The following is a 15,332-nucleotide window of genomic DNA, read 5'->3' on the forward strand; positions in this document are numbered from 1 at the left end:
TTCATCAAAATGGTTCCCTATCCGACGCCATGCCAACGCATTCCTCTCTAAAAGCTCCAAGCCGAATGGGGATCGGAAAATGATACACAGAGTCAGATGTTGTCCCCTGCCTCCCCCCCCCTTTTTTTTTTTCTTCCCCCTTTCGGTCCATTCCGGGGACAACTGCTGCTTCTGCTGCCTTGATTGTCCCTTCCCCAAGTTGCTATGCGCGCCAGGTCCTCTTCATCCCCTTGCCCTTCTTACGCACTCTTCTCCGATGCCGAAGCGGACTGCGAAGCGGAATCTGCTTTCCCCTCGGTGGTGGTAGTAGTAGTAGGAGTAGTAGAGGAGGCGACCGCGGCCGTCTCGGCATCGATAATCCCCCCCTTGGCCAACAAATCTTTGGCCATGGTCCTGGCCTGCGCATCGCCGACCTTTCCGTACACGCTCAGGGCGGTGGCGATCATGCCGCCGATGTCGCCGACGTTGCCGGGCACGATGACGGCGGTGCCCTCCTTGGCCAGCTTGGCAAAGGCGTCGACGTACTTCTCGGCGACCGAGAGGCTGACGGCGGCCTGGGCGGCGTCCTTGCCCTCGGCGATGGCGCGGGCGACGGCCTCGATGCCGGCGGCGGTGGCGCGGGCGCGCAGCAGGATGGCCTCGGCCTCGCCGGCGGCGCGGTTGATCTTCTCGGCGCGCTCGGCCTCGCTGGCCAGGATGGCGCTCTGCTTCTTGCCCTCGGCGATGTTGATGGCGCTCTGGCGCTGGCCCTCCGAGTCGAGGATCTCGGCGCGCTTGGAGCGCTCGGCCGTGACCTGGCGGTGCATGGCCTCGACGACGGGCTTGGGCGCGTGGATGTCGCGGATCTCGTAGCGCAGGCAGGTGACGCCCCAGGCCTGGGCCGCCTCGTTGATGGCCGCCGTGATGTTGGTGTTGAGCGCCGCCCGCTCCTTGAGCACGTGGTCCAGCGTCAGCTGCCCGATCTCGGACCGCATCGTCGTCTGCGCCAGCTGCGAGATGGCGTACTCGGCGTCTTCGACCCCGTAGCTATATATACAGAAGAAAAAAAATGGAGATATGCCATTAGTCATTTTAATCCTCCACAATGGTACGGGCAAAGCCGAAGTGTTTAGGAAGGGAAAAGGGTAAAAATAGAGGGTAAGCTTTTTTTTTTTACCTCGCTTTGTAGGCGTCAAACACGCGGGTGTAGAGGACACCGTCCAGCTCGAGGGTGACATTGTCGGCGGTGATGGCGCTCTGGGAGGGGATCTCGATGGCGACCTCCTTGAGCGACTTGACGTAGGCGATGCGGTCGATGAAGGGGATCAGGATGGCGAGACCCGGCTGCAGGATGCGGTTGAACTTGCCCATGCGCTCGACGATCCAGGCCGTTTGCTGCGGGACGAAGCGGATGATGGTGTTCATGGGCAGCGAGCTGGACTTCTGGAAGTAGGTCGGCGGCATCAGGCCCGAGCCCACGTTGCTGGGAAGGCCATTCCGTCGTGTGCTGTGGAAGGGGCGAGTCTGCTGCCGCGGGGCCCGTGTCTGTTGGAGTTGTCGGCTCGGGAATCGGCTGCTGCTGCTGCTGCTGCTGCTTGACGATGCGACGACGGACGCGAGAGTTCTCCAGGTCCCGGTCGACGGGGACAAGCCGGCCCGGATTGCGGGCATGAGCGCCCTCTGTGTGGTTGTAAGGGGCATTGTCGGCGACAAAGCTCACATCTGCCCTCTGGTCGGCGTGGGAGGTGCGAGATTCCAGTGACTGGTGTGGTCAGGGTTCGGCGCCGAGCTGCAGAAAGTTGAGGCGAATCCCGAGAGCAGCCGCCGCCGCCGCCGCCGCAGCAGCAGCAGCAGGGTCGACGTCAGTGCTTGCAGCTGTTGGACCCACTCGCAGCTGCAAGGACCTGGATTCCACGCACAGCAAACCAGAGAGCCCCCTAGTCGCTGGAAGCTTCTTTTTCTGTCTATCTGTATGTATGTATGTACGTCAGTACGGATTACGGTTTACAAATCTCTGTGCGCTGCTTATTATTAATATGCCTTCATCGGTCAACCTAGGCTTCCGACTCCGAATTCTGTTCCTTGTTGCCCACAACTGTTTGCTCCTTCCCTTGATTCTGCCTAGCACTTTTCTGTTTCCTTTTTCTTCCGGATCGTGCGTTCTTCTAGAGAATCTCTGAGGGCAGATATCTTAGTTCTGGTAAACTGTCGCCGTGGTAACAGTTAAAGTGGTCAACCATTTCATAATTAATTATCCTCTTCGTTCTTCATTGCTTTCCACCCGCCCTCAAGATTTGCGGGGTTATGAACAGGAGTAACTCTGCACAAAAGCTGGGTGAGGCGTGGATTGGAATTAAGACTAAGCTTACGACATGGCTGATATTCTCACCATGATTGTGACAAAGGGTTCGGATTTGCGAACTTTCGTGGCAATAGGGGTGCACAAGGTTCAAATCGAGCCAGTCATTGTCATTGTCTAAAGCTCCTCAAGCCGAAGCCTGCAACATCACGAGGAAGTGATTCGGATAGATATTTCCGAAGGATGTGATGGCAACGGCTTTTGTCTGCCACCAAGGGAGTTCTAATTACCTCAACACTTTGCCTCTGATTTATGCCGGACAGGAGCTAATCATCTCTTTCATCCTTCTGAATGCTGACGCTCTGCGGGGTCGCTGATCTCTTCCCCCGCATCGTCATCTGTCATACGCCGAAGGCCTTATATCCGAACCAAAGCCTGAAGACCCGGCCCAAGGAACTACTCATTACTCCAGTTTGAGAGGTTGCAGTTAAGTCGTCCACTCAACGTCTCTTAAGATGTTACAAGTTCTTTTCTCCGCTACGTCACTCGTGCTGCTGCTCGCTACCGCCCTGGGGCTGGCGATACGGAGAGTCTTCTTTAGTGGCCTTTGGTCCGTCCCGGGACCGTTTGTTGCCCGGCTCACGGATCTGTGGTATGCTTACCGTGTCCTTCGTGGCCGGTTTGAGAAGGACAACGTTGAGCTGCATCGGAAATATGGTGCGCTCGTCCCTGCCTGGAGCTTCATCGGCGATGGATGGGCTACATGGCCTGCCTACTTAAGGTCAGTTAAGCTGACACCGCCTGGCAGGCCCCGTAGTGCGGTACGGCGTCAACCGGTACAGCATCGCCGATCCCCTGGCAGCCAATGCCATCTACGGCCCCGGGAACAAGTTCACAAAGTCGTCCTGGTATCAGCCCTGGTCTTCCCCCTCTCCTCAAGACTGGGCCTTGTTTGCAGATCAGGATGCCAAGCGGCACGCGTCCAACCGACGCCAGTACCAAAACACGTATAACATGTCCGCGCTCGTCCACTACGAGGCGTACGTCGACGAGTGTGTGGAGCTCCTGTGTCAGAGGCTGTCCGGAATGGGCGCCAACAACGCCTGGAGCCAGCCCGTGGACATGGGCCACTGGCTGCAGTGCTACGCCTTCGATGTCATCAGCCTGATGACATACTCGAGGAGGATCGGCTTCCTCGACGCCGGCCAGGACGTCGGCAATGTGATCCAGAATATCGACGACGCTCTGGCCTACGCCAGCGTCGTCGGGGTCTACCCGTGGCTTCACCCCATCCTTTTCGGGGTGCGCAATTGGCTGGCCGGATCGCGCGGAAAGGGAAGGCAGTACATCATCAGTTTCACCAAGGAATGTATGGCGGCTCATCAGGAGAAGCCCAGCGGACAACCGGTTGCCGAAAAGAACAACAACTCTTCCGAGGACCAGCGGCAACAGCAGCAGCAACAGCAGCAGCAGCAGCCAACGACGCTGGACTTCCTCAGCAAGTTCCTCCAGAAACACACGGAGACTCCCTCCGCATTTACCCGGTACCACGTCCTCGCGGGTTGCGTGTCCAACATGATGGCGGGCTCCGACACCACGTCCATCAGCCTCGGCGCGATACTGTACCACGCCCTGCGGAACCCGGCCGTTATCCGACGGCTGCGCGAGGAGGTCGACCAGCTCTGCCCCCGCGACCACGACGAGAACGCGGCGTCGCCTCGCGTCACGTTCGCACAAAGCCAGGACATGCCCTACCTCCAAGCGGTCATCAAGGAGGCGCTGCGCGTCCATCCGGCCACCGGTCTGCCTCTTGAGAGGGTGGTTCCGGAGGAGGGGCTGACCTTCAATGGGATCTTCTTCCCGGCAGGGGTAAGTCCCCCCCCCCCCCCCCCCCCCCCCCTTTCTCCCTTCCTTGGTTTTTTGTCCCCCCTCCCCCTCGGTTCCGGGAGCCGTTGGTTGCGAGGGTTACTAAGAGGAGAGACTACAACCGCCAGACCATCGTCGGCATCAACAGCTGGGTTGAGCACAGCAATAAAGAGATATTTGGTGACGACGCGGATGTCTTCAACCCAGACAGATGGCTCCATGGAGACAAGGAGAAGATCCGCGTCATGAACCGGCACTGGATGCCGGTAAGTTTTCCCTTTGCTTTTCTCCCTCCTGTCCCTCCTGGACTATTATTTGTAGGTACATACACCCCATGTTTGACCTCGAGCTGACGGAGAAACTCTCCTCAGTTTGGGCTGGGCTCTCGCAACTGCATCGGGCGCCACATTTCCATGCTGGAAATGTGCAAGCTGGTGCCGAGGCTGGTTCGGGATTTCGATTTCGAGCTCTACGATGAACAGGAATGGCGGACCCGGAACCATTGGTTCGTGAAGCCGGAGAACTTTAAGGTGCTAGTTCGGCAAAGGGTGGCCGGGGGGTGATTAATTGGATACTGATTATCAGTTAGCGGAAGAGAGGCTCACAGCTAGGTATTTGAGGTAATTAATTAGTCAAAGCTCCGCGGGCCGTTCATTGCGTTCTTCTGTTGTCGACTATTGTTGCCTGGCATCGAGAACGAACCGCGAAGAGAATTGGATTATTCGAATATATATCAAGAGCAATACAACAGTAGTTATAGAAGACTGTTCCGCCGCCGAACGGGAGCTTGAGGTATTATGAAACATTTGTCCCCGCGCTGGAAATTACCTATTGATTAATTAATATATTCTTTTTTGACCTGCATCGAGCCCAATGTCGGCTGGATGGCTGGCTAGCTGGCCAAGGGAAACTCTTGTACCAACACTTTAAAAAATAAATAAATAAATAAAAACGCTCGTGCAAGGCACGGCCAGGAGAATTGACTCTAAGTACTCACGGATCACAAACGGCGGGTCCCAATGAGTAATTAAATAATCACTCACACGACAACACCGGCACCGTGATGGAGCGCCACAAACACCAGCCCCCGGTCCCGACCGCCCGCATCCTCAGCGGTCGCCTGCCCCTTGCCCCTCTGCAGCTCCCTAGCGAACCTCACCCCCTGCCTCCGGCAGGCCCACTCCAGGGCGCCCAGCGTCCTCAGGACCTCCTCGGGGTCCGGGACGAACGTGCCCCAGTGCATGGCAACGGCGACCGCGCCATCGCCGCCATCGCCGCCGCCGCCGCCGCCGCTACCTGCCTCGTCACTGACATTGCCCCCGCTCCCGTCACCGTCCCCGACACCAACACCACCACCATCAGCATCAGCCTCATCATCATCATCATCATCGTCGTCGTCGTCGTCGTCGTCGTCGTCGTCATTGCCATCATCCGGCCCCTCCCCGCCTTTTCTGCTCCGCCTCCTCTGGCGGCGACGACGACGACGCGGCGGAGGCCCGGCCATGACGCGCAAGACGCGGACGGCGTCCCAGGGGGCCATGTGGTTGGCGGCGGTGACGCCGGCGCCGTGGCGCGGGAAGGGGTTGAGGCGGCTGTAGGAGGGGGAGGGGGAGGCGAGCCCGGGGGCGAAGGAGGGGAAGAAGAAGAAGAAGCTGCGCAGGTAGGAGAAGGTGGCGCCGACGGAGACGGGGAGGAGCAGGAGGTGCGGGGCGCCGATGCGGGCGCGGATCCGCGCGAAGGCCGGGCAGGCGGGGAACCGCCCTCCCTCCTCGTCCTCGTCACCCTCCCCCTCCTCCTCGTCCTCGTCTTCGTCGTCGTGGTGTTCACTGAGGCCCGGGTTGCTGGGGGACGGCGGCCAGGAAGGGTCCGGGTGGAACTGGTAGCCCGTGTCGCCGGCGAAGAAGACGCGGTAGGGTTGTTGTTGTCGCTCCTGTTGGTGGCGGTGGTGGTGCTGATGGTGGTGGTGGTGGGTGGCCGGGGAGAGTTCGAGGAGCCAACTCGACCAGAGGGCCGTGTTGGTGTCGCCGAAGGAGCGGGAGCTGTTGTGCTGGGCCGGGGTGCAGTGGACTCGGAGCATGTTGCTGTTGGTACTGGTACTGCTACTACTACTACTGCTGCTGCTGCTGCTGTTGTTGTTTTTGTTGTCGTTGTTGCCGTCATTTCCGGCCGGGGTTGGAAGACCGCATGTGAAGTCGGCCGAGTCCCACCAGTCCAACTCGACGACGCGGTCGGCAGGGATACCCCATCCGAGGAGATACTTTGCGTTCCCGAGGGGCACGAAGAAGCGGGCCGAGTCCCGGCTGTGGTCCCGGACGGACAGGATGGAGCCGGCATCCATGTGGTCGAAGTGGTTGTGCGAGATGAGGACGAGGTCGATCGGCGGAAGGTCCTGCACCCGGCACGGCGGAGGGTACGAGCGGACCGGCCCGGCGAACTGACTGGGCGAGCACCGGTCCCCGAACAACGGGTCGAAGAGGGCGCGCACCGGACGGCCGAGCTTGGCGTCGTCGAGCGGCGGCAGTTGGACCAGGACGCCCGCGTGACCCAACCATGTCGTCTTGGCCTTGGTGCCCGGCGGAAACGAGAAGTCGGGCGTCTCTACGCGCAGCAGGCGGGCCGCCTTGGCCCCTGCGGAGTCCGGCCCTTCGCGGGCGTCGGCGAAAGAAGGCCGCATGCTCTTGGGCGGGTCCTGCGGCTGTGTCGGGTCGTCGTCGGCGTCGGCGCCGGCGCGATCGGGCAGATGGGATGCGGCCAGCTCGACGCAGCCGTCGCCGTCCTCGCCCCATCGGAAGCTGTTCCACGTCTCGGCCAAGGTCGGCCGGTGCCAAGACGGCCAGGGATTGCGGAAACCGGCCCCCTTGGCCTCGCTCAGCGACGGACGGCTGCGGCCGGGAGAAGGGGACCATGACGGGACGTACGAGGCCCATCCCGACGCTGCCTCGGCGGTGCCGGCCGAGGCGACATGGTGCTCGGGGAGTTTGGTCGCGGACTTGGATCTTGTTATCCTGTCGAGTTTGAGCATGGTGAGGACACACTAATACCTATTGTAGTTGGGCATTATAGATAGAGGCAAATCATTCGGTTTGGTAGGGAATTACTGAGTTAGTTATCTGTGCTGGAGGTAGGTAGGTAGTCCTATTTTGATTCGTGGTGTGGACATAATTAGAGAAGGACTGAAAAAGGTGGTTTAAAACGGCGATCCAGGTACACACTAATATGCAGTACATCCGTACAGTAATCAATCCGTACGAGCCTCAAGTGTTTCCTCCGGCCAACATTACCTTTTACCTGATACACACTACCAGTACTGATTAATTACAGTGGGGCGATCTGGGTTGTTCTGCCTGCTTACCAACCGTGACGTCAATACAGGTAGCTCATTTTCGCTACAGCTTCCCTGCTCTAGCAGCCAGCTGCCCGCGTCAGATTGGTTTAATCCTTTTCTTATTCAGGTTGTTGAAGTTCCTTCTCGACACCGTCTCTCTCTAGAGGAAGCAGGCATTGGTGCACCACCTGTAGATAATCCCCCTCATTATGCGACGAGTGCCAAGTAACACGTAGGTAATTCGGTGTTGTTTGGTTTGTCTCTGCGCTGATGACCGTCATCGGATTCACCAACGAAAAAGAGGAAAGAGACGCGTGAACTTTCCGAAACATTGTGCCGCGTCCATTTGCTACCTTGCCACAGAAGAAAACGAAGTAAATCCCCATAACTCAGCCCACACAGGACTCTTCCCGTCTATCTCTTGTGCAGACCTACTACTTTGCTCCAAACTGAGTAATAACAAAGAATAACTGGAACGGACCACCGTGCGGGCGCTCGAAGTGGCCGGCGCACTTAGGCCGGGCTCGAGGCGCACTCACCGCCGCCCAGGGCGTTGACGCAGAGCCTAGTGCAACCGGCGCTCCCCAGGTCCTTCTCAAGATTGTAGCACTTGCCTGTTTTCACAAAAGAAGAGGGGAAAAAAAATTAAGTCAGCCCACTCGCACTCGTCCAAGGGTGGGGATGGCGAAGGAGAGAGCAAGGGGGCGCTGGCACATTATGTGCTGTTTTGGGCGAGTCGCGCCCAGATGATGGATGGGGGAAAGATGGATAACGGAGGAAAAGGGATCGTGCAAAGCATCCAAGTCTGACATACCGTTGTCGAGCCTGAGGATGAGATCGCCCTGGCAGTTCTTGCCATCGTTGCGCTGGTACGAGTACCAGACGTCCATGATGGAGTCGCTCTTGATGGCCACCGCCTCCTTGGGAATCGGGGCGTCGCCGGTGCTAAAGCCGTTGTATACCTTCTTGCCAATCTCGTGCTCGCTGTGAAACCGGAACAGAAGGGTCGAGGAAGACTGTATTAGCCAGAAGTTTATCGGGGTGCAGTGTGAAAGGAGAGAAAAGGGGGGTGAGGGTAGAGGGTAGATGATGATCGAGTAATTAGGTATTAGCTAAGGTAAATCATTGCGTACCACTTGTCATCGGAGTAGAACTTGGTAGCCGCGCCCAGTGCGGTGCTGGCCAGGGAGGCGATGAAGAGGACGGTGGCGGTGGCACGCATGTTGTCGGTTGTTGGATAAGAATCGGGTAACGAGACAAGGAATAGCTGGCTGGTCAAGTTATGCCAAAGTTGAATCAGAACTGTCTTCGTTGCTGCAATGCTGATGCTGTGCTCTGAACTGCTGTCATTCGGGAAGAAGGAGCCGGCCAATTTATGCTCTTCGCAGATGCCATCCAACTTGCTCTTTCCACTGGTTTGCGCGACCTTCCTTGGGGCCTCGAGCTGGCCGTAACCAGCTCCCAAAAACCATCGCGCCACGGATTGATGTTGGTGTTTCGTTTCGACCGGGCGGGCCGGCCCAGCCATTTCCAGAATGGTCTGCACAGGGCGAACCGGACTTACGAAAACAACAGCCGGCCTGCATCGTGCCATTTGACCCAATCCGAAACATTAGACTTGTTGTGCCAAGCAATGAGAAGATCGGATGGTGAGCGGCACAGAGCCTCAGGTCCGGCTAAGGAGATCGGTTTCGGCCAAAAAGGGAGGCCATCACTATATTCCTTAGAGGATTCGAGAAAGCCCAAGATTTCAACCAGCCTTGAATCAACGGCCAGCGGACATATCACAAAGAAGCCACAATCAAATGTTAATTACCATGAATGTGACGAGTTTCGCTGCCGTGCTGCCTCCAAAACGGCCATGTGTCCAGGTATCGCGGTTCCTCGCTCACCTGATTAGGTAATCAACCGTAATAACCAATAATAATGTTGATTAAAAGATGATTAAAAGAGCCTTTAAATTATGTAATAACTTCCTTTTCCATGTACTGTTTCCCAACGCACGCATTCTGAAGGATTCGAGATTCGGCCATATGGGGAAAGAGTTGGCCACATTGTTTCCCTGACGCGATGTCTTCTATTATACCGACAATTCGTTTATTCCTTTCTTCTTCCTTTAGTATCTTGAACGCCCGATCTACCATTCGTACATGGCATGATTGGCAGTTTGGCGCCTTCTAGATCACTTAATTAATTAAAAAGATGGCAGAACATGCAATGGAACAGCAATGGCGCGATTCTCTTGAGTGATATTTTGATTCATCTTATATAACCTGTTATTATCTTGTGTTTTCTCTTTCATTCCCTTCTTCGTTTCCCCCTCGCTTTTGCAATTAGCATTCGGCGGCGGAAAGGGGAAGTTGCTGGAGAAACTTGATGGCTAAAGTGGGCTGATTTGTATAGAGTCCCTCTGGTAACAACTCATGGAAGGCATGATACGTACCTCACACGCAGGCCGGGGGCGGCTTCGATGCATTTTGTCTATCGCCTGCTTATACTCCATCGCAACTGCTCTTAAAGAAGTAAGGTAGTAATTAGCTATAATAGTCCGCGGGGTGTCGGTCACCAAGCGACTCGTCCCCTCAGATGCTCCGATCTGAAACCACCGGGAATCTGCAGGCCTGAATAATTAAGCAGCACACGCGCTGCGGCGACTCGGCTTGCGACCCATGGTCACGATGTTCCTGCTCTCCTCTCCTTGCTGTCCAACCAGCTCTTTAAGTCTTAGACAACGGGTAAGGAGCCCCCTTCATTGGCCGTGTTCTTTCCGAAATTGTGTCACCACAAACACGTTGGGCAAAAAGGGCTTAACATCGGAAGCTACGAACCGCGCCGAGCGGGCTTCCCTTCACTGAACACAACAGCATTGAGAGCAGTCTTACACGGAATATAAATAGTGTCCCTCGAAAGATGGCGCATACGTTTCCTCTTCCCCCTTCTTTTCTCCTGTAGTCGCTCAAAAAAAAAAAAAAAAAAAAACTGGACTTCTTTCTATCGGCCAAAGGTCACTCAGACAAGTCACCAGCAAAGTGCAAAGGAGAGAAAGCGAAAGGAAAGAATCAATGGCGGCCACATCCAAGCCCGTTACTGCCGCCGCCACAACCCAAGACCAAGCCCAAGAGGCCGCGTCGGCATTCTCGTCCGCGCCAGTCTCCGACCTCCCGCAGCTGACTCGCTTCATAACGACCCACAACGAGGCCGGGCAGGCCGTGATGCACTCGGAGACGAAATTTTCGTGGGCGCCGTACGACGAGGGGAACCTGGGGTTCGCTGTGCCGTACACGACGTCGGCCTTCCCGCCGGACCTGAACGGGGAGGCGGACGTGGCGGAGCACGAGCGGGTGGTGGCGTCGGGGACGCTGGGGCTGGTGCGCCCGGGCGGCACGGTGCTGCGGTTCGTCGACTTCGCGCCGGGCTACGCCTGCGGCATGCACCGCACGCTCAGCCTCGACTACGGCGTCGTGCTCGAGGGCGAGGTCGACATGGTGCTCGACAGCGGCGACCGCCGCACCCTCCGCCGCGGCGACGTGGCCGTGCAGCGCGCCACCCAACACCAGTGGGTCAACCGCAGCCAGACCCAGTGGGCGCGCATGTTGTTCGTCCTGCAGGACTGCAGGCGGCTTCTTGTCGCAGGCCAAGATATGGGCGAGGACCTGCCGCCCGAAAGCGGCTTGCCGCCTAGCGGGAATAAGGGGGAGTGAAAAGTGGAGGAGGGGGGAGCGGAAGAGAGATGAAGGTGTGAGGGAGAAAGGGGATGGAGAGCGGGAGTATGAGTGCTGACGTGGGCCGACAGGCAAGTGAATGCGAAGGTCATGAAGGGGGATCGTATGATCACAAACAGAGAACGCCCCTGAGCTCCCCGATGGATGTGTAAGCAGCAGTTACACGATGATAAAATCGAGCCGTCAAAAGACCCTAACTGCTACATCTTCTCGTTATGAATATACCTACTGGCTCAAGTCATGATACACGTCCTGATCTGGATATACGCTGAAGAAATAACCGCCTTGGATAGAGTTTGGAAAAACTTCCCAAAACAAGGGGGATATTTCATCAGTCCCCCCCTCACCCTGCAAGCCCCCAATCGCTCTTCTGTTGCCTTCCTCAACTCCCAATACAACTAGTAAACTGGGGTGGACGTAAAATTATTGCAAACCATGCCGTCGAACTAGACTCCTCTCCCCTCATACATCGATCCCCTGTGCCTGCGCTTCTCGATAATTCCTTAGTGCCGCTCAGTGACACGCATCCAGAGCTCCGAGTGGTAGAAAATGTTGAAGTTCAATTCGCGCCAAGGCCGCTTGGGGTAGAGGATCTCGAAATCGAAGCGTCGCAGGAGCTATGATTCAAGTCGTTAGTCCCTCGCTTCAGCTGATATAAGGCGAAGAGAAAGAGAAGATGAGAGGTCGGAGCAGAGAGTCAAGAAAGAGAAGATGGAATGACAAGCGTGGAAGATTACTAATAGAAAATGGGAAAGAAGAAAATTAACACATACCTCGGCAAAGACCTTGTTCAGTTCAATAAAGGCGACGGGCTTGCCGAGGCAGCTCCATCGGCCGTAGCCAAAGACGAGCTCGGTTGTCTGGACCATGAGCTGCTTCTGCTCCGGCGAAACACCCAACCAGCGTTCCGGGCGGAAGACGTCGACGTCCTGGCCAAAGATCTCGGGCCGGCGCATGATGGCCAGCGTGTTGTGCGCAATGCGGCTGCCGCCGGGCACGAAAACGCCGTTGATGGTGTCCCCCTCCGGCGGCACCTCCTTCATGAGCAGGCCGGAGTAGGGGATCTGGACGCGGATTCCTTCGTAGATGACGGCCTGTTAAGACTCGTGTAATTAGCAACATGGTTAACGTTAGTGTTCAGGCATCCTTCTAACCACACCCCTTCCTTTTTTTCTTCCTTGTTCTTTCTTTTTTCCCGTTTGGTGGTGGTGGGGGGGAAAGGGTCCCGGGGGAAGAGAGGGGTCTCTGTTTGATTTCTGAGACAAGACAGCACTCACCTGAAGATATTCGAGCTTCATTGCCTCCTCGACCGTAACCGGGCTGGAGATGCGACCCTCGGCCACGGCGCGGTCAATCTCATCCCGGAGTTTGTTGTACGCGTGCCGGGTGGTGGCCAGATGAAGCATGGTGCCGCGGATTGCCGACGCGGTCGTGCCACTTCCCGCGACCAGAATGAAGGGGATGTTGACCTCGCACTGTTGCTGCGTGACTCCGTGGCGAATGAAGGAACCCATCATGTCCATCTTGTCCTTTGGGTCACGGCGGAAGCGCTTGGCGACCACTTCCTCGGCCGTCCTGCATACACATCTCTTGAATTAGCATCAATAATGAAACCCAACCCACCACCCTTTGATTGATTTCCCGAGAGAGAGAGAGAGAGAGAGAACTCTGGAACGAAGGGAGGAAAAGGGTAAAACAAAAAGCGACTCACCCCAAGATTCGGCCCAGCCCGCCCGCGTCGGTCTTCTTCGGGCCGAGATTCTTCAAGACCCAAGGCTGGCTAAAGATGCGCCCAATCAGGGGCATCTCGCCCCTCAGCACCTGAAACTGCAACGCGCCCTCAGAACTGTGGATCAGGTTGTATACGTCCGAGTCGGTCTCTAGAAAGCCGAGCTGCTTGCCGAAAGCGAGCTTGGTGATGACGTCCATGGTGAAGTACTGGGCCGTGATGGCCATGTCGAAGGGGCGCGTCACCCCGTTCTCGTCCGACAGGTACTTTGACCGGATCAGGTGCACGAGCGAGTCCACCTGCGCGTCGATGTCACCCTCCACGTCCGGGAGCTCCTTGCCGCCGAAGCCGAAGGACATCTTGGCGCGCAGGAGGTCGTGCGCCGCCGTGTCCGCCATGCTGAACAGGTCCTCCCGGTACGGGTCCAGGCGCATGGCCGAGTACCAGGAGCTGCGCCGGTAGGGGCTGCAGGCCGCGTTCATGCGCCGCACCACGGCCGGGTCGTCGGTGATGAGCTCGTTGGGGCCGATGCGCGCGAGCGAGCCGTACTTGGCGTTGATGTGCGCGTACCGCGCCGACTGCGCGCCCGACCGGGCGATGCGCAGCATCCAGAGGTAGGAGAGCGAGGCAAGAGGGGGCCCAGGAATGTGCGACAGGCGCCGCCACGAGAGGCCGTACCAGATGACGAGGAAAACAAAGAGCAGGAGGGAAGCGAGAGCGGGAACCTGGTAGGGCCCGGGTATGAAGGAGCAGGCTTCGGAGAACATTTTCGTTCTTTTTTCTCCCCTTCTGTGTCTTGCGATCGGCGGTATGTACGTGTCTCTGGAACGTGTGATGTTTTCGTGATGACTCAAGGTCGATGGTCGATGGCCTCCAGCTGGTCTGCCGTCTGCCTTCTCCCTTGGCTCGGATTTCGCTCCCTTTATGTGTCGCTACGTCTCGCATACGGGTCAACTTGAAGCAATATCACTAGGGCGCCTGTTTATGGGGGGCGATGAACCTTGGAGGGGTTCGCTCCTCCGCGTTCGTGAGTCTGACGTACATCTGGCGTCGGCAACATCTTGCCACGCCGATGTCCTCACTCCATTGCGAAGCGCATCGCCCATCTTCATTGGAGTTAATTGCATCTATTAGATGATAGGATTTGTCAGCGCCAGCAAACTCGAGCTCTTCTTTGGGAATGCAAAACGCTTCGAAACACAACAGATGGTAGCCTCGCTGGCACAAGCTGCACTGCAACCTCGGGTACTAATGTGTTCGAGACATGCACGATGAGTCGACGACCTGTGATCTCTGCCAGGCTTTCGAGATCCTACCACGCTGATCAGGATATAATATATTTGCTGTAAGGTATGTATGAATGGTGGATCTGGAATACCCAGCATGTGGGGCGGTTCGGCAGTCGGATCAGAGTGGTCGACCACGATGTTGCCAGTGCACTGGAACGATGTCTAGGTAGGTAGGTAATTAGGAGATGCTCACCTTTGTCGAAGCTCCCTTGAAGCAAGCCTGTCGACTCTGGCAGCTGCAGCCAGCCTCTGGCCTCTCAACGAAAGCACTGCTCGTATACATGGCCTCCCATCAGCCAGTGGGAGTCAGCGTGACCTGCCGGGGGGGGAAGGGGGGGGGTTAGCGCTGGAAACTTGATTTGTCGTTTGGGAAGTTTCGAGACCTGCCGACAAAGGTTTGGGTATATGAATGGCGGAGGAAACCACTGATTGGCGCCATTGCTTCCCCGCCAATGCCCGTCATCCGGCCGAAGTTGCATCCCGCAGTTGCAGTCTCGGGCCGGCAGGTTCCACCCAAGGTGCCTTACCCGACCTCGGTTGCGATTAAGTTCTGATAGAAAGGAATGAAGACCTAATCACACTCCGTGTTCCAGGCATGGGGACAAGCCAATGTGGCCAAACACGCGTACTGTGCATATACTTATACGTGCATAGTTAGATTTGGAAACCTTGAATCCATACATTCGATTGATGATGCTGGAAGTCGGCCGAGGAATAATTGTGGTGAGTTCTGTGCTGTTCTTTCCCAAACACAAAAAAGAGCCGAAGACCGCCAAGTGATGCAAGGTAACTAGGTACCTGCAGGAATACTCGCCTGCATCAAGTTGAGGTTATCGACCCCGAAGCGAGCATTACAAAGATTATTAATCATTGTCGAAGACATGTAGTATAGACAGGTATGTAGTTGTGTACGAACATACCTCCGGATGTACAGCGTGAATCCTGATAGGCTGAATCTCACCTTAGCTATGTCGTTAACGCTCTCAAAACTCATTGCTAGCCGAGGAAGCTCTACTATCGGAGGTCTTCTGCGGCAACAGGGCCCCGAAGGAGCCGTGGGGAGCATAGGATAGCTTGCGTTTGCTCTACTTCTTTCTGGTCGTGTTGCGGCGCGCTTTGGGTC

General features: G+C 56.7%; 6 protein-coding genes across 6 annotated transcripts; 2 read left to right on the forward strand and 4 right to left on the reverse strand.

Moving 5' to 3' along the window:
- Positions 1-195: 195 nt before the first annotated feature.
- On the reverse strand, positions 196-1,500 carry P884DRAFT_230245 (uncharacterized protein). Its single transcript, XM_069439779.1, has 2 exons — positions 1,157-1,500; positions 196-1,026 (listed from the first exon to the last, which is right to left on the reverse strand). Exons 1-2 carry the CDS (start codon positions 1,441-1,443, stop codon positions 240-242), a joined length of 1,074 nt encoding a protein of 357 aa, XP_069294794.1. The 5' UTR covers positions 1,444-1,500; the 3' UTR covers positions 196-239.
- Positions 1,501-2,793: 1,293 nt separating this feature from the next.
- Positions 2,794-4,497, forward strand: P884DRAFT_280129 (cytochrome P450; the record flags this gene model as incomplete). Its single annotated transcript, XM_069443403.1, has 3 exons — positions 2,794-2,995; positions 3,087-4,147; positions 4,273-4,497. 3 exons carry the CDS (start codon positions 2,794-2,796, stop codon positions 4,495-4,497), a joined length of 1,488 nt encoding a protein of 495 aa, XP_069294795.1.
- A 686-nt stretch (positions 4,498-5,183) lies between these two features.
- On the reverse strand, positions 5,184-7,166 carry P884DRAFT_208566 (beta-lactamase superfamily domain-containing protein; the record flags this gene model as incomplete). The annotated part of the gene is made up of 3 exons (XM_069438885.1): positions 5,184-5,444; positions 5,652-6,211; positions 6,326-7,166. The coding sequence occupies 3 exons, from the start codon at positions 7,164-7,166 to the stop codon at positions 5,184-5,186; spliced, it is 1,662 nt and encodes a 553-aa protein (XP_069294796.1).
- Positions 7,167-7,982: 816 nt separating this feature from the next.
- On the reverse strand, positions 7,983-8,691 carry P884DRAFT_280131 (uncharacterized protein; the record flags this gene model as incomplete). Its single annotated transcript, XM_069443404.1, has 3 exons — positions 7,983-8,083; positions 8,284-8,453; positions 8,603-8,691. The coding sequence occupies 3 exons, from the start codon at positions 8,689-8,691 to the stop codon at positions 7,983-7,985; spliced, it is 360 nt and encodes a 119-aa protein (XP_069294797.1).
- Positions 8,692-10,531: 1,840 nt separating this feature from the next.
- Positions 10,532-11,170, forward strand: P884DRAFT_272322 (uncharacterized protein; the record flags this gene model as incomplete). Its single annotated transcript, XM_069442513.1, has 1 exon — positions 10,532-11,170. One exon carries the CDS (start codon positions 10,532-10,534, stop codon positions 11,168-11,170), a length of 639 nt encoding a protein of 212 aa, XP_069294798.1.
- A 524-nt stretch (positions 11,171-11,694) lies between these two features.
- P884DRAFT_208551 (cytochrome P450) lies at positions 11,695-13,687 on the reverse strand (the record flags this gene model as incomplete). The annotated part of the gene is made up of 4 exons (XM_069438883.1): positions 11,695-11,808; positions 11,965-12,285; positions 12,469-12,766; positions 12,903-13,687. 4 exons carry the CDS (start codon positions 13,685-13,687, stop codon positions 11,695-11,697), a joined length of 1,518 nt encoding a protein of 505 aa, XP_069294799.1.
- Between the last annotated feature and the right edge of the window lie 1,645 nt (positions 13,688-15,332).

This window comes from Thermothelomyces heterothallicus (assembly GCF_042370625.1).
Source record: "Thermothelomyces heterothallicus CBS 202.75 unplaced genomic scaffold P884_scaffold_26, whole genome shotgun sequence".
Taxonomy (NCBI): domain Eukaryota; kingdom Fungi; phylum Ascomycota; class Sordariomycetes; order Sordariales; family Chaetomiaceae; genus Thermothelomyces; species Thermothelomyces heterothallicus.